Raw genomic sequence first — 17,987 nt, forward strand, 5'->3', positions numbered from 1 at the left:
GCACACCCTTTCATTATTTCCTTAAAACATGAAAAATCAAAGCCCACACACCGCCCGAATTCTAACTGCTTACATCCTCAGGTGCTAGCCCACATGTGGGTGCGAATCAGAACACACGGGGCGTGGGTGCACCCGGGGTCAATGGCAGTAGAGAGGTGGGTGGGTGTAGGTGAGCCGAGGGAGACAGGGAGACCCGGGGAAAGAGGGAGAGAGAGAGAAGAAAGGGAGCCGGGAGAGAGGAAGAGAGAGAGAGAAGAAAGGGAGCCGGGAGAGAGGAAGAGAGAGAGGGAGCGAGGGAGACGGGGAAAGAGGGAGAGAGAGGCGCCGAGACTCACATCTGCATCCCAGGCCCCCCACCCGCCACCTGGAGCGCGCTGCCGGAGAGAAGGGGCGCCCGGCAGCAAGCGGGATGCCCGGCGGCGGCCCGGGGCGCGAGGCCGACCTGGGGCGGGGTGCGCGCGCGCGCTCCCAGCCGCGCCCCGGGCTAGGCGACGGACCCCAGCCCGCGGGGCTCGGCGGCGCCGGCGCCCCCTCCCCCCCACCCCCCCGCGCCGCTGGCCGGGCAGTTGGGCTTTCCAGGCAAACGCGAGAAAGCGAGGCAGAGCAGACACTTGGGGAACTTTTCCCCCTCGCCTGGAAATTCATAGGAAACACATGCTCTGGAGAAGCCGGGCACGGGGAGGGGGAGGGGCGGGAATTTTCCGCTCCGGCTCGCGGGCGGCTCCGGCCCGGGTCCCGTCGGGCTCCCGGCCGCTTGGGCGAGACCGAGGCGCCCCGCCGCCGGGCGCCCCTCGCGGACGCAGCCCGGGGCAACTCCGCAGGGACCGGCCCGGGGGCCGCGGGGAGCGCGCAGGGGAGAGCGGGAGAGGGGTGGAGAGGGCGGGGAGACCGGGCTGGAGCCCCGGCGAGGCGGCGGGGTCCAGCCTTACCTTGATGGTTTTCCTCTGGAATGTACATCCTCGTGTTCTCATTGACCATTGACCAAAAATTGTTTTAAAAGGAGCAGCCACGAAGAGGAAGAAATGGCAAAACACCCCCAAGCGGGTCTGGATTAATCCCTCCTCCGAGGTCGGCTTTCGTGCAAAATTCAAGGAAGCCGTGGATCTGCAGTATTTCTTCTTCCCTTCTGATGATTACCTGATTCCCATTATTGCATCAAACACCAAAAACTGCTCCTTTCCACTACTGCCTCCTTTTGTGAAATTGTAATGCATCCTCAGTACATCCGGGCCCCTTCCAAGAATTTAGCACCGCACCTCTGGCGGCTACACCATTTGAAAAAATAAATCGAGAGAGGCAGAGCGAGAAGAGGCGGAAAGGAGGGGAGTGGGGGAGCGGCGGACCCCCGGACGGGGGGAGAGGGGTCCGCCCGGGCCAGCAGGGGGGCTGAAACGTCTCTGCCCGCTCGTTGCCAGTCCTCCCCGAGGCCCCTGTCGGCTTTTCTCTGTCAAAAAGATCCAGCAACTCCTGAGGGCGAGCAAGCAGGAAGAGGCGCCGCCGCCGCTCCGGGCCGCGCCGCGCCGAGCGCCGTTCTGGCAGGGAGCTGTTTCTGCAGAGGCAGGGAGAGGGAGACACCGGGCGCGCGAGAGAGCGCCGCGCTCACTGCCGCCCAGCCCAGCCCCGCCGCGCCGCGCCGCGCCCGCGCCCTCCCCTGCCCGCGCCCGCCCGGCGCGCTGGAGGCAGACGCGCTGAACGCTTCCAGATGTGGCGGTGGCGGCGGCGGCGGCGCGCGGGGAGCCGGGCGCACGGCGCAGGGCGCACGGCGCGGACTTGAGCCCGAAGTTGAGCACCAGCTCGGGCCCTCGGCCGCGCCAGCCAGCCAGCCTGCTGCCCACATGACGTCAAGGGGAGCGAGGCAAGGCGGCGGGCCGGCCGAGGGGCGGGGGTGAGGGGGCCGCACCGGGCGCCCCCGGAGGAGGGCGGGGGGCGCCGGCAGGCCGGGGCGCGGACACACCCCCTCGCGCCCGGCCGCCGGCGCCGCGCCCCCCTCCCCACCCCGCCGGCCCCCGGCCCTCCGCCCTCGTAATCCTGGGCGGCCCCCGCGCGTCCCTGCGCTGCCGACCACGTCGGGAAGGCCTCTGTGAGCGGAATTCCAAGAGGGGGGGGATACAATCTGCCCAACTACCAGAGTCTCTTTGCAGATCGGGCCACCGAACAAAACAGCAAAATGAGCCGTGATTCCGTGATTCTGTTTGATCAATTATAATCAGAGCGGTTGTAGAAGTGACATGTAGAGGCGAGGATGGGAAGAGGGGAGGGGAGAGAGAGAGAGAGAGAAAGGGCTGGAGAGGCGGGGCCTCGTAGGCTAGGCGGTGGTGCCCAGATGTCTGAACAGATTAATAGACCCCGGTTTTCTAATTCCTTGGAGGCAGCCGAGCACGTGTGCTACTAGGATATTCTTACCTACTTCTCTTAATTATTTCTGCCACTCCCGAAGGAATCTATTGAGCGCCTCTCCTTCCCGGAGAAGCAAACATTTCTCTCCATCACTCTGCAACCACAGCGAGTTCCAGGGCACCCCCTGCAGGCCCGGGCTGCTCTAGAGTGGGCCTTCGTCAGCCCTAGCCAGGGAGCCTACAGCTTCCTGGGGGAAGACCTGTACCTTCCTGCCCTCAGACCGCCTCGCCTCGCATCCACACTTCTTCCTTGGGTGATCCCGTCTGTCCCCGTGCCTTCAAGCAACTGTCTATATCAAATTTGTATCTCCTGTACAGACCTCCCTTCCTGAGTGCCAGGTTACACAGCCAACCTCAGTCTCCACTTGGCAATCTGATAGCGTCTCAAACCTCACGTATCCAAACACTGAATTCCTTATGTTCTGTGCAAAACCTGCTCCTCGCACAGCCTTTCCCATCTTTGTTGATGGGGCCAAACATCTGGAGTCATTCTTGACATCCCTTTGGTTCTACCTTCAGATAGGTCCAGAATGTGTCCACATCGCAGTTTCTCCCCTGTTGCCCCCTACCCCCCAGGTCTGAGCCAACATCATCCTTCACCTGAGTTTCTGCAGTAGCTGATCTTGCTGGTGTGCCTTCCCCTCCCCACCTTTGGTATATTCCTGATAATAGTAGTCACAGTGATCCATTTAAAACGTCACATCACTACACTCCTCTGCTCAAAACCCTCCAGAGGTTCCCATTTCACTCAGTAAAAGCCAAGGTCCTTAGAGTAGCCTACAAGGACCCACATGAACAGCAGTGTGCGCCTTTCATCTCCTACTGCTCTCCCAGCCATAACGGCCTGCTTGGTATTCCCCAAGCACTGTAGGAATGATCTCTTCCACACCTCCTTCCTCCTGCCCCCCCGCCCCTGTGTCTTCTCTCTCTCTCTCTCTCTCTCTCTCTCTCTCTCTCTCACACACACACACACACACACACACACACACATACACACACCCTGAGCCCTTTGCTCAAGCTGCCCCACAGAGAAGCACTCTTTCCTCAGATGTCCTCTTGGTGAACTCCCTCACTTCCTTCAAGACTTTGGGGAAATGTCACTTTCTCAATGAGGCTCATCCTAAACACCATATTTAATACTGCAACCTGCCCAACACCTCCCCCCATTGCTACTCTCCCCCTTTCTCTACTTTTTCCATGGTATTTAATCCGTATCTAACATACTGTACAGCCTACTTATTCATTAATTGTATTGTTCATTGTCTGTATGCCCCACTAAAATGTGAAACCCATGAGGACAGGGATCTTTGTCTATTCTGTTCACCATTGTATCTCAAGTGCATACAACAATGTCTGGCGGACAACAGTTACTTAATAAATAGGTGTTGAATGAATGAATGAATGAGTATGTGAGATGGTTTAGCAATGCTACAATTCACTGCTTCAGAATGCCTCCCTCTGTCCCCTGCTTGATAGCTGAAACCTCACCACTCCAGCTTCGATCCTCTGGCCAAGGTTTTTGGCCCCAGTGGAAAACGCAAATGCTCCTGGGAAAGGCGTTAAGCTTTATCAGTCATCTTCATCCTACTGTGAACTGTCTAGATTATACAAGTGCCTACCTTTAGAAAAGCAGTCCAGATTTAGAAGCAGTCTAGATTTTGTTGGTTAGAAGAGAAATCTGACTTATTTACCGTTCTGGTGTTTCCATATTCAATTTTCAATCTAATAGAAAAAATTAGAAATGACACAAATCCAAATATCTCTTTTGTTTAGCTTTCGGATACATTATAGTCCTATGTTTCAGAGGCCTACATACCTGGTTATTTGTTTAATACTGAAATTGGTTTGCATCCCCTATATTACACTATATTACAGACACTATATTACACTATATTACACTATATTACAGACATAATAATAGCGAAGACCACTGAGCAATGTGTACTGTGCTACTGTGTACTGTGGTAAGGCTTCACAGGCCTTACTCAGGTAATCCTCATTGCAGCCCCATTAAGTAGCTGTTATTATTAGCATCCCCATTTTATAGATGTGGAAACTGAGACTTAGAGACTTAAGTTAGATGTCCAGGGTCACCCAGCAGGAAAACTGTGGAACCTGGGTTTAGCCCAGGAGTGTCTGACTCCAAACATCCACTCTTGCACCAGGTGATGTATGGAAGTGTTGAAAGACTGTATTGTACACCTGAAACTAATATTACACTGTATGTTAACTAGCTGGAATTAAAATTTAAAAAAAGATTAAATTTCAAAAAATTCAAATACTCCTGTTTGAGGGTGATCTGGGGTGGGTAGAAGGATGAAGAGTTTAAAATGACAGTAAAAATGCCCGCAAAATGTGCTTCAGAGAATTCAGATAACAGAACAGAGTGTATGTGTGTTGGGGGGGGCACATGATGGATTTATAGCCAGGCTTTTCTAAAGGTAGGCACTGTATAAATCTAGCAAGTAAATATTACCTTCATGCTTCTTTAGTTTCATTTTTCACTTCTCTTTTCAGCTGTGAAATGTGTTCTTTCCTTTCCAGAAAAAGGGTATTTCCTAAATATTTGGTCTTGCACTATACACCCATATCTTGGCTCCCAACTTTGAAACACGCCCTTGGTGCTCTCTTTGGAGGTAACAAATTCTCAACATGACAAACAGAAACCATTCTGAATTCTGATTTGGGGATTTGGGAGGCGGTGGGAGCAGCGGACGAAGTCTTTCTTTCTCTTTGATTGCATTATCTGATTCTCCAACAAAAGGTGCTCTCCTCTCCCAAAGTTCTTCTTTTGTGCCACTCTGTCTATGTGCTGGTATCTTTCTACATAGCATTATATTTGTATATGAATGTGCCTTGCTCTAACCCCCACTACCTTTTAAAAGTCTTAAGGAAGAGAACTGTGTTCATTTATCTTTGTTATAGCGTAACGCTTTGTACATATGGACACTCAATGTACATTGAGTGTGTTGATTCACTCTGGAAAAGATTTCCCTAATGTGACCACAAATATTTCCTTTGGAAGGAATTCAGAGTGCACTAAATTTGTTAATTGTGGTGTATGTGTAAAAGTGAAAAGCTTGGAAACAATCTAAATATTCCATTGAAAAAATTGGTTAAATAATATCTTTGGGAGGTTATCCTCATATACAAAGTCATCTTTTCTTCAGAACAACCCTACAAGGGAAGCCCTATTAGCCTCATTTCACAGGTGAGGAAACCAAGAGTACAGAGGGCTAACTCACTTGCCCGTTTTGACACTAGTAAAGGTTGGAAGACTTGGGGTTTGAACCCCAGCAGTCTGTCTTCAGAGTCTATGCTATTAACCACTTTATAGATAAACTAGGTACATTCATGCCATGAAATCCTTACACAGATGTGAATAATATTAAGGAAGAATGCTAGTGACATGGAAAAAGACTATTTACACTAAAAGAAAAACAGGTTACAAAATATCATGGATGCTATGATTCCATTTTTCTTTTAAAGATGGTGTATATTTGAACTAGGAAAAAGACAACATAGGGTTCACACCAAAATGTTGACAAAAGCTTTCTTTGGGAGGTAGGATCATAGGTAAATTTCTCTTTTTTTTCTGTCTGACCCAAGGCTTCAAAAGACAGGTTGCTGGGGAGAGGTGAGTCAGAAGGCTCTGCTTCAATGTGCCTTCCAAAGGTTACCCACTTTCCCTCGACAGGGCTGTTTACAGCAGTGCGGTGGAAACCACTGGAACATCAGCGCAGTGGTTTTGTATTGGGCCACCTTGACCAAGCTGGAACTGTATTTCCCAGAATTACCTTCCCTGTGTGGTTCCAGGTCAGGATTGCCCATGACAGATATTCGTGGAGCACTTGGAAGGTAGAAGTGAAGCCGCAGGTCTCATGCCGTCAAGGTCAGCCCATGGCAATGACGGCTGCTTCAAACTTGCAACACCTTGTGGCCCATCTGGGCGCTTTCCCTGTTGGTGTGGGCCCACAGCTTTCCCAGCTCCTGCCAGATCTTCCCCTTCAGCTATTCTGAGCCTGGAGCAAAGCTACATCTGGGTCCGTGGTACAGGGTACCAGCTTTCAGTTTCAAAGTCAAGGTTGGAAGTGGCCAGAGAAAAATAAAAGTTGCAGTTGTCTTTGGTGGTTTACCTTGGCCTCACTCTCTCCCACCTCACATCTGACTTTTCTTCCAGACTTCTGGCCCTGCTGATCTACAGCGACTTCAGACCCATCACTGGGTAAGGTCTCGGCCCTACAACCAATCCCTTGCCTTCTGTCACTCATGGGGGTACTTCTTCCTCAGTCAAACCTAACTGATGCATCCCGGTATTTCCCAGGATGTTTTCATGAGCAAATAAGAGATAGTGCCTGGCACATAGGTGCCCTTGATGTATATTGTTGAATTCATACTAATTACCATCACTTGATAACACTTAGTGAGTGTCAGGTACCATGGCACAAGTACTTAAATGTGGTTAAGTACTTGGTCTTTGGAAACTGGCCAAGCCCAGAACCAGGCTCTCCCTCTATAAGCTGTGGGAATGTGGACACCTGGTTTACCTCCTAATGCCCAGTTTCTACAAAATTCTAACAATGGTGCCTACCTCTCTAGGGCGCTTGGGAGAATTAAAAATCCCGGTAAGGCATGTGCAATGTGCTCATTTAATGTTTTCTGTTATCATCCTTCATCCCCATAAGAAAGACTTGCCAAGTGTCCAATATGTGACTTTACCACAGTCCTGCCAAAGAGAGTTAGCCACCCCCAATTTAAAAATATAAAACAATAGCTAAGAGATTACCTTTCTTGCCCAAGATTTCTTGGTTGGTAAGTGGTAAAATTGAGATTTGAACCCAAGTCCATGCAAATCCAGAGGCTGTGCATAGTCCATTCTACTACACAAGACAATTCAGGTACTGGAACTAAAATGGAAGGGAGTGGAAGCCTTCAGGAAAACTTGCCCCACTCACAACTCAGAGAGCAGAGCTGAAGAGGGTACAAAGTGACCCCTTCCTTCCTTCTGAGAGACCCATAATAACCCTGCTGCCTTCATAACCCATTTCAGTATTGAAGAACCTCTACTGGCAGAGTTCTTCCCTATATCATATTGAAATCCTTCCCCTCGCCTACTTGTCTAGAAGCCACAGGACAAAACAGATCCCAGCTAACCCACTGGGTTGTCTTTATACATTGCATTTAAGGAGAGCTCTCCTGACATCTCAGCCCAAAATTTCAATCCCAAGGGGAGGCCAGAGTGTATGGACTATAGGGGAAATTCAATCCTCATTCTACAGCAGCTTCATATAGCAGGGATAACATTGTGGTAACATACCTACCCTTGTGACTTTCAAAAATACGTTAAGTATTCCCCAAAGGCAGAAAGCAGCAAGATGGTCGATGGCCTCACCCTGAGGACTAGCTATCCTTGGCAGAGAATTCATACACCACACATGAGTTCAAATTATGGCACTCTCTTTCTACCTCAGCAAGTCACATCAGCAGACTGTGGCCCCTGTTTGCCCCATCTGCAAAATGGGGCCTAGTGGCCTCCTCTCTCATGGCTCTTTTCAATGAAAAGCTGGTACCAAAAGAAAACCTAAGTCAGTAAATGATTTTCTTAATTACTTATCAAGGCTCTGAAGAAGTTAGTTTCATATGGATGACCTGCTGACCCTTGGAAGGAACCCCCCTGGGTCAAGTCTCAGAACCAGTCCAATATTGTGTCCACATTGTGTCCACCATCACAGGGTGGAAGCCATTCCCGCATGTATTAATGTCCTAGGGCTGCCATAAAAAATTACCACTGGATGGGTGGTTTAAAACAACAGAAATTTATTCTCTCAGATGTGAAGGCTAGAAGTCAAAAAAATCCAGCGGGGTCATGCTCCCTTCCGGGTCTCCAGGGGACCATCCATTCTTTGCTTCTTCCAGCTTCTGGTGGTTGTTGGCATTCTCTGACTTGTGACCACATCACTCCAATCTCTGTCTCTGTGGTCACATTGCCTCCCCTCTCCTGGCAGCAAATGTTCCTCTGCCTCACACTTATGAGGACATTTGTTGTTGACTCACTGGATAATCCAGGATGATGTCTTCATCTCAAGATCCTCCAGTTAATTACATCAACAAAGGCCATTTTTCCGAATAAGGTAACATTCACAGTTTCTGGGGATTAAGACGTAGGCATATATCTTGAGGTGCCACCATTCAACACATATACTACCTTAACTTAGACTAAGTCCCTGTACCCATTCTCATTTCAGTCTCAAGTCCAATATTTAGTAGTTACTGAAACTTGGGCAACCCCTCTCTCTCCTCCTCCCACTCAATTCTTCATTTATAAGGTGAAAATTATGGGCATATGCTAAGACTTAAATAAGTGGCAAATAAATCCAGCACAGCTGCTGGACTACAGACCACTCCTTTCCCTCAATATTCAACCTCACGCTTATAACAACTCTATGGGTTAAACATTATCCTCAGTTTTTATATTAAAGAAATTGAACACTTAGAGAAGTAACTTGGCCACACCAACTCAGCTGGGTAGGAGTGGACCTGACTTTAAAACCCACAGCTCATTCTGTTACCCAGCGTCCCTACCTCTCTGCCTTCTTAACTGTTCCAGGCCAATTCCAAAAGTATTCCCTGGTGCTAGATAAAAAATGTTTTCCTTTTCTTTTAGAATTTTTTGAAATTTAATCTTATTTTCATTTTAATTCCAGTTAATTAACATATGGTGTAATATTAGTTTCAGGTGTACAATACAGTCTTTCAACACTTCCATACATCACCTGGTGCTCATCACAAGTGCCCTCCTTCATCCCCATCACCTATTTCACCCATCCCCCTGCCCACCTCTCCTGTGGTCACCATCAGTTTGTTCTCTGTAGTTAAGAGTCTGTTTCTTGATTTGTCTCTCTCTCTTTTTTCCCTTTGCTCATTTGTTTTGCTTCTTAAATGCCACATATGAGTAAAATCATACGGTATTTGTCTTTCTCTGACTTACTTCACTTAGCTTAATACTCTCTAGTTCCATCCATGTCTCCACAATGGCAAGATTTCATCCTTTTTATGGATGAATAATATTCCATTATTTATATAAATACCACATCTTCTTTAACCATTCGTCAATCAATGGACACTTGGGCTGCTTCCATATCTTGGCTATTGTAAATAATGCTGCTATAAACATAAGGGTGCAGGTGTCCCTTTGAATTAGTGGTTTTGTGGTTTTTGGGTAAATACTTAGTAGTGCAATTCCTGGATCATAAGGCAGTTCTATTTTTAACTTTTCATCTATCCCTCTTATAATTCCATGGCATTAAGTTCCACCTTGCTTCCCTACAAGATCAGAAATTATGTTAGACTAGAGTTCTCAAAGTCTTGAAAATTTTTGGTTCTTGACCTGACATAGGTCAGGTAACCCTTTGCCTGACATTTGGGGGAAAGGTAACTTATTACACCAAAAAAAAAAAAAAAAGGATGTTTGTTCCCTAAGACATCTTTTTGAAGATGGCCCTCTATTGTGACTATAGTTCTAGGGATCTTTTATAGGTATACACATGGGTCAACCCGTGGCAATCCCATCCCTGAACTAAATCTAAAAGAATACTAGTATAAGCTATACAGATAGGAATAATCCCAAATACTTACATTCTCAGAAAGTAAACCCAAATTTCCTATAACTAATTATGCTTGATAGTAGATCTGGCTTAGTCACTCTATCTTCTAAATTCTTGAAAAGTGCTTTTCAATCCCAGGAGATGGAGAATTTATAGCTGAAGATTCCCACCATTACAGTGAGGTCAATGCCCCATAACACATCTAGGTAACAATTTAGACAAAGCAAAATTGAAGGGCTTTCAGGGCCCACAAAAAGGATATCTTCTTAATGGTGACTATCATGAACTTGCCAAATGACTTCCATTCAGCAACCAGGTGGAGCCAGGTAGAATCAAGAACTTGGCAGAGTTTTCAAGTGTGACAGGACACTCACAACCATCTCTTCATAAGACCCCGAAGAACTAACCTTACCTACTAGAGAGGTCTTAGGTCGAAGTCATATTTGAAGACAAGTTTCGTTCTTTCAGAGTTTGCCAGTTTTGCCTTTTTCCATAACGGATTCAAATTTTCTGTTCTTCTCATGTTCAGTCCTGTTTCTATAATCATTTTTTGCAATGAATATAACTGTATTGTTTTATTATTCATCACCAACCTTTGATAATCATTTTTTTCCGAGATGACTAATGCTGCTTATGATTTGACACCTATATCAACTTCTACTATGGTTTAATTCCAATAATATTCTGTTTTCCTCCACTTCTGTGCACATGGAAGAGTGTACTTCTCAACTACTCTGTATTTGGACACACTAATGGACTAATTCTGACCAATAAATGTAAGTAGAAATGACATGTGTCACTTCAAGGTTGAGGTGATGAAAGGCCCATTGTGATGTTCCTGTTCCTCTCTTCTGACACATAATCCAGATGGTGCAGCTACAAGATCCCTGAGTGACTTTGTATAGCAGCATCTCTCCCACAAACCCCCTCTGGACAGTAGTATAAGCAATAAATAAACCTTTAGTGTATTAAGCCCCCCAAATTTGGAAGTCATCCCCAATGTATGACATTGCCTGTCCTGACTAACAGACTAGTATAAATCAACATCTGTGTGTGTGTGTGTGTGTGTGTGTGTGTGTGTGTGTGTGTGTGTGTGTGTGAGACCCATGTGTATTAGGGTTTTGCCAAGTTCTGATTAGTGGAGTTGGTTTCCATTCCAATCAGCGTAAAATCAGTCAATGATTCTAATTCATAAGAGGGTAGGTTGTAACCATAATGATCTTGTGATGGAGTAATATCGAGAGCATTTATAATTTATGTAGCATATAATAGCTTTTATTTGGTCTAGATAAATCAATGACAGTGTCTGTTTCAACTGATTCTGTAGATGAAATACCCCCAAAATATATTTTCTCTTAAAATCTGCTGAAAGTAATGTCTGCATTTATAGTGAATAGTTTATGCAAACTACTGTTGTCTAGATGAATCAAGAAATGCTAGCAATTTCCTAAGCAGGTTTGGAAAGTGTTTGGAGTAGTTTATGGTTATCTTCAAACTGATGTATTGATTACCCTTGTGGTACATGGAATCAGTTTCCAGATCCTCAACTTTCATATACACTCAATCTTAACACTGGTTGGAGGACAATGTGGGGCAGAGACTGGAGGCTGCCTACCACTTACCCTTTCTCTTCTGACTTTTCACAGCCATCCTTTTCTCATACCACAAAAGAAAAGCACACCTTCACACACACACACACACACACACACACACACACACACACACCACACACACATCCTTCCATGGTTCATTTCCCTGAGATGTGAGTACCACCAGGGAGCCAAAGGAGATATTTGAAATACTGGTGTCCAGAAAGCCTCTTTAATCATACACCTTACCCCTTCAGCCATCCATCTTCATAAGAGATATATTTGGGATGATATTTAATTTTTATATTAATCATTACTTTATTCATTATTACTTAATTTAGGGGTTAATAGCCAAAATTTATAAAGAACTTATACAACTAAACACCAAAAAACAAACAATGCAATTAAAAATTGGGTAGAGGACCTGAATACACATTTTTCTAAAAACGACATATAGATGCCCAAGAGACACATGAAAAGATGCTCAGTGTCACTAATCATCAGAGAAGTGCAAATTAAAACCACAATAAGAAATCATTTTGCATGCATCAGAATGGCTAAAATAAAAAAACAAACAAATAAGTGTTGGCGAGGATGTGGAGGAAAAGAAATCCTCTTTCACTGTCAGTGGGAATGAAAACTGGTGCAGCCTCTGTAGAGGCTTTTGAAGGTTCCTCAAAAAATTAAAAATAGAATTACCATATGATCCAGTAATTCTACTACTGGGTATTTACCCAAGGAAAACAAAAACCCTAATTCAAAAAGATAGATGCCCCCCTATGTTTACTGCAGCAGTATTTACAGTAGGCAAGATATGGAAGCTATCCAAGCGTCCATCCATAGATGAATGGATAAGGATGTGGTATATATATACAATGGAATATTAGCCATTAGAAGAATGAAATCTTGCCATTTCCAACAATGTGGATGGAGCTAGAGGATATAATACTAAGTGTAATAAGTCAGTCAGCGAAAGAAAAACACCGTATTGTTTCACTCATGTGGAATTTAAGAAACAAAACAAATGAACAAACAAAGAAAAAAGAGACAAATTAAAAAACAGACTCTTAAATATAGAAAAACAACTGGTATTTGCCAGAGGGGAGGTGGGTAGGGGGGATGGGTGGAATAAATAAAGGAAATAAAGAGTACACTTCTCTTGATGAACACTGAGAAATGTAAAGATCTCTTGAATCACTATATCATGCACCTGAAACTAATGTAACACTGTATGTTAATTACACTTGGATTTTTAAAAAAGCTCATAATGTACTTACGTTGTTTTGCTCAATTGTGTATTAATAATATTTGTGATGATAATTCAACCCAGAAGAAAGTTGTAGCACCAAGACTTATAGTCACGGGAAATTTTTTTTAATTTAGATTTAAATTTATATACCTCTTTTTGTTGCAGAGTACTATGATTGTGTAATCAACGAAAGACTTTTCAGCATAAAAATATATTGCATCAGGGTAAAATTTTATGGAGGAAATGGGATAGAAATAGGTTTCTAAGACGAAAAAGAAATGAAGCAAAATCTTTGTTTAAAAAAGCTTTTATATAATATTTTTGAATCGATAATAGAAGGTTTCAAATAGCAATGGTGTTTATATATCATTGGAAACTTTTTAAAGAGGGATGCAACAATTTTATTTTATTTTAAACTGTCAAGATCTACAAAGCACCAGAGATTGCATTATTTACAACCATTTAAACTTATTGTGACAATTTTTGGATATGAACTTGAAAATGTATAATGAGGCACATACTTTTTCAGAACGCTTTTTGGGGGATTTGCAAGCAAAACAGCGTAGGGACTCCTCTTTCAGCACAGGCTGAGACCCTGGGAGGCCAAAGCTGGGAGGCCAGTTGAAGGACTGGCCCTGCTTCTGAACACCGGTGCTCACTGCTCTCCAGAAGGAGAGGCAGGCTACCAATCCCAGGTGCTCGCTCGTGTGTAAGCACGTGTTTGTGAAACAAATTAACATCTCTGATTTCTCATTCTTACTCTGTCATCTATCCCCAACATGATCTTGAGCAATTTGCCTCCCTTCTCAAGGTTTTTAATCTTGAGATGCTTAGAGAAAGAAATGCTAAGTGTCATGCGGTCATGTCTTTGGTTATCCCAGAGAGTACAGAGAACATTCTTTGGAATATGGCAATCCAAACACTCTCGAGGAGTCTTTTTGACCCTAGATTATTTGTATTTTATTCCATGACAGAACTGTTCGATTTTCAAGTATGTTTTTAATCCATAAATGTCCAACAGAGCAGACCCTGGAACTTCACTGCCTGTGTCTACCCTTTCCACAACTTGAGATTGGATTTTCTCAGCCTCAGAAGAAATTCTCTCAGTTCTGGCCTTCAATCAGGATTTATTGAACAGATCTGAATCTGCCATATTTTCATTTACAGTCTAGGAGCCAAAAGGGTTAGGTATTAGAATGAACTCTGGGTTCAAAGCTTGTATCTATTCCCACCTGGCTGTGTAACTTTAGCCACATTTCTTACGTTCTTTGAGTATCAGTTCCCTCAACCACAAACTGGGAAACCCCAAGGAGAGGATTTTCAGTATAAAACAAAACATTAATATGAAAATGTGTGGTGAGTAAAAGTAGAAAAATAACGGGGTATTTATTACTAGGAAAACGGAATTATTTTATTTTATTTATGTATTTGTTTGTTTATTTTAAGTAGACTCCATGCCTAGTGTGGAGCCCAACACAGGACTTGAACTCGAGACCACAAGATTAAGGCCTGAGCTGTGGATCAAGAGTCGGACACTCAACCGACTGAGCCACCCAGCACCCCGGGAAGATGGAATTTTAAATCATTTTTGACAATCTGTGGTGGCACCAAGTAATCACTTCTGGTCCAACCTAAGTATCACTAAGCACAATTCCAGTCCTTTCTTTTTGTCTTTTAACCCTTTTTTGGAAAAAGGAAACAGTTGGCCACCACCTCTTATGTAAGATCTTGTTTGTTATCTATTTGAAGAGAAGATATTTGAAACCAATTCTTCAGCAGCAGAAGTCAAGAGTATTCAACATCTTCACACTACTCAGCCTACACTTGGACCTTGATAACCAAATTCTTCCAAATTTCTCACGAAAGGCAAATTAAATTTCATCGGTTTTATCCCAGTTACCATTTTCTGCTTGAAAATTTCCCTTAAAACTCTGAAAGCAAATCCTGGAAGGGGGAGTAGTTAAATTAACTAAATTATTTGCTGTCAAGTTTATGCATTTAGCTAAGGTCCCATCAAGATGAATTGTTGTGCAGATGGCAGAGCAAGCTCCATTTCCTGGGACTGATCAATGTTACAGAAGTTTGGTAAGCATTGAGCTTAGAACATTTCCCATTACACAAAGAACTCACTTAAGCCATATTCAACAGTTTTTTAAATGCCCAAATTATAAATGCTAAAAAAATAAATAAAAAGATGGAGTATCCAACCTCAAAAAAAAAAAAATATCTGCCAGTTAACCCTCTCATTGCTGAAGTCATGCAGTGAGACTCCACTGGATAGGAAAGCAGCATGTGAGTGGCAAAAAGTTAAATGAAGAGGGGATGACTTGAAAGAGAAATCTGGTGCTATCATGCCTTCAACAAAGTGACCAAGTAGACAAATTGGTCTCTGCCATTCTCCATCTCTGGGCATAAATCCTGCCATATCCCCCTTTCCCCATCTCCAGAAGCACTCTCTGAACACATGGGCATCTAACACCTACATGATGTTCCATAGGAACCCAAGGTCTATACTCCCCTACCTAGATATAGGGTTGCTCCCTCCCACTTACAAGGCTTCATGGTCCAAAATCATCCCCTATACCTTCTCTCCCACATCCAAGTTGCCATCCCCCATCCTTGGCATCTGCTGGCACTTGTCTGGCATCTGTCTGGCATCCTTTGCATCCTATAAGACTTAGCTCAAGAGTCATGTCCTGAAGCCTTCCCAGACCTGTTAAGGTAGGTGAGACTCCTCTTCCTCTGTCCCCCATAAAACCTTGCAGTTACCTCTATCAGAGCACCAGTTATATTGCTAATTATGATTTGTTTATTGAGTAATTTGTTTACCTCCTGTCCCTTTGACTAGACTTTGAGCATCTCAAGGGCAAGAGCCATGTTCTACTTGCCTTTAAATTTCCATTCCCAAGAATAGGATATGTTTGGCTCGTAGTAAGTGCTTAAGAAACATTTGATGAACGAATGAATGAATGATTGTTTTTTCAATCTCTAGATATGGTAGGGAGTTCATCCAAAGGAATATATTGCTAATGGTGCAATTTCAGGCATGTTGCAGGCTGATAGAGAAGATATTTTGGGACCAGGAGACCTGCCCTACTTCCCTCAATCATTTCACAAAAGTATCTACTTGAAAGGCTGGCCTTGAGCTGGTAGCTAATGTTCCTGACAAAGCTCCTTGGTAGGTTACCCACAGAGATTAGTTTAAAGAGAAATTGCTTCACTTGTCCTCTCATCATTGTTTAATGGGCTACCTAGCTAAAAAGACCCTCTTCTAAGGATCTGGGACTCTGCGTGCAAGTTTTGGCTCTTATTTTTCTAGTTCGAGGCCCCTGTTACATGCAAGGGGCTGACCGTTGACCCCAGAGACCTTCACTCACAGCATCTGTCTTTTGCAATTTCCTACCTATAAAAGCTGTGTTTACTTACATAACATTTGCAATCCAAATTTGCATTTGCCAGTGTCCCATCTGTAACACCTGGACTTATCCATTTCCTTTTCCCAGCATCTGTCTTTTACCAGCACACATTGATAAAATTCATGTTTAGGGATTTCATCTCTGAAAACATTTGAGCCCAGGACAGTCAGGGAGTTGCTGTGATGCTGGATTGTATCTCCAGGATGTGACTTAAATGAGAGAAAAATCAGACCAAGAAACAAAAAGGGAGAATATCATGCAAGTCAGATCTGTTCCTACAGTAACTGGAAAGAAAAGGGACACCAAAACATATTAACAGTCATCACATGTCAAAGCTGCCTGGCAAACCACTAGCACCCTGGAAAGCATGGGTCCAGCTAGCTCCAGGAATCATAGGTCAACAATTCTCTTCTTTTTTCTTTTTCCATTTTTTTTTAAAGTAAGCTCTAGGCCCATCGTGGAGCTCGAGCTCACAACCCCAAGATCAAAATCGCATTATCTACCAACTGAGCCACCCAGGCACCCTAAGAATTCTCTTATGTTTCTTTGGCTTAACAAAACCCTCCTAACATCCATTGCTTATTTTTAAACCTGGATTTTGTATCTTAAGTGGCCAAGTACATCAAAATAATACAGATAAGAAAGAAGTATCTGAGATGCAGCACTAAGAACTTAGTGTCTGTGAGCAATAATGAGGACTTACTGGTCTGAGAAGCCCTAGAGGTCATCTTTTCAGTAAGAGTCAGTCTGTTATATAGTTAAGTGGTTGCCCACAAAGGTTCAAGTGAGTGATTAAGAAAGTCACCCTATCCCCCAGATATCTATAGTCTCCATCAGAGTGCCACAGTGACTCAATTTCTACAAACAGAAATACAATCTTTAGGTTAAATAATGATTTGTTAAGTATCTTATTTTATTTTAATTTTTTTGAAAGAAAAAGAGAGAGCACATGCACACATGTGCACACTGAGCCACCCAGGCGCCCCAAGTATCCAAGTATTTTAGAGTACCGTATCCCAGTGAAAAAGAACTCTTCCAGGTGCCTGGGTGGCTCAGTCGGTTAAGTGATGGACTCTCGATTTTGGCTCAGGTCATGATCTCAGTGTCATGAGATGGAGCCCACGTCAGGCTCTGTGCTCAGTGGGGAGTCTAACTGTATTCTCTCTCTCCCTCTCCTTTTGCTTCTCCCCACTAAAATAAATAAATCTTAAAAAAAAAACCTCAAGTTTCAAAGTCACTGATAATTTAATGTGAATTATCTTTTCATGTCTCTTTTGTCTTGTATGTAAGGGACCTGGGTCATACTGAGTGTGCAGTCTTTGTTATTATTTGTCCCTCTGTCTGGGTTTTTTGGGGAGGGGGGCTCCAGGAAGGAGGGGATGAGAGTGGAAGGGAATAGAGGGAGAAGGAAACTTCAATGAGAGAAAAGACTATCAAAAAGTAGACTGGTGGACCCAAAGAAGAACTGCTTCGCAATTTTGCCTGGGATCAATGTGTTGAGAATCCACCTGGAAGCGCCCTATTTTCCAGTGCTCCTCAAATTTTAATATGCATAGGAATCAACTGGGGATCTTGTTAAAATACAGACTGATTCCATAGGTCTGGGGTGGAGCCCGAGACTCTGCATTTTTCTTACAGGCTCCTAAGGGAGGCTGATGCTGCCAGTCCCCAAGTTTTGAGAAATGGAAGGCTATATAGAAGGCTCAGGTATTTTCAAACCTCTGCGCTATTCA

At 44.2% G+C, this 17,987-nt stretch overlaps 1 protein-coding gene across 14 annotated transcripts in view; it reads right to left on the reverse strand.

Annotated features, from left to right (window-relative positions):
• CACNA1C (calcium voltage-gated channel subunit alpha1 C) overlaps positions 1–17,987 on the reverse strand; it is a 720,546-nt gene that overhangs the window by 641,430 nt on the left and 61,129 nt on the right. For 12 of the 14 annotated variants that reach the window (XM_028121052.1, XM_028121053.1, XM_028121048.1 and 9 more), the window contains exon 1: positions 930–978. The exons of the other annotated variants lie outside the window; for them this stretch is intronic. In XM_028121052.1, coding sequence (XP_027976853.1) covers positions 930–978 — 49 coding nt within the window. Of the gene's footprint in view, positions 1–929; positions 979–17,987 lie in introns of those variants that run through there. 14 annotated transcript variants of the gene reach the window in all.

This window comes from Eumetopias jubatus, unplaced genomic scaffold, assembly GCF_037043125.1.
Source record: "Eumetopias jubatus isolate StellerSeaLion01/CBP00866 unplaced genomic scaffold, mEumJub1_p1.0 scaffold_8, whole genome shotgun sequence".
Taxonomy (NCBI): domain Eukaryota; kingdom Metazoa; phylum Chordata; class Mammalia; order Carnivora; family Otariidae; genus Eumetopias; species Eumetopias jubatus.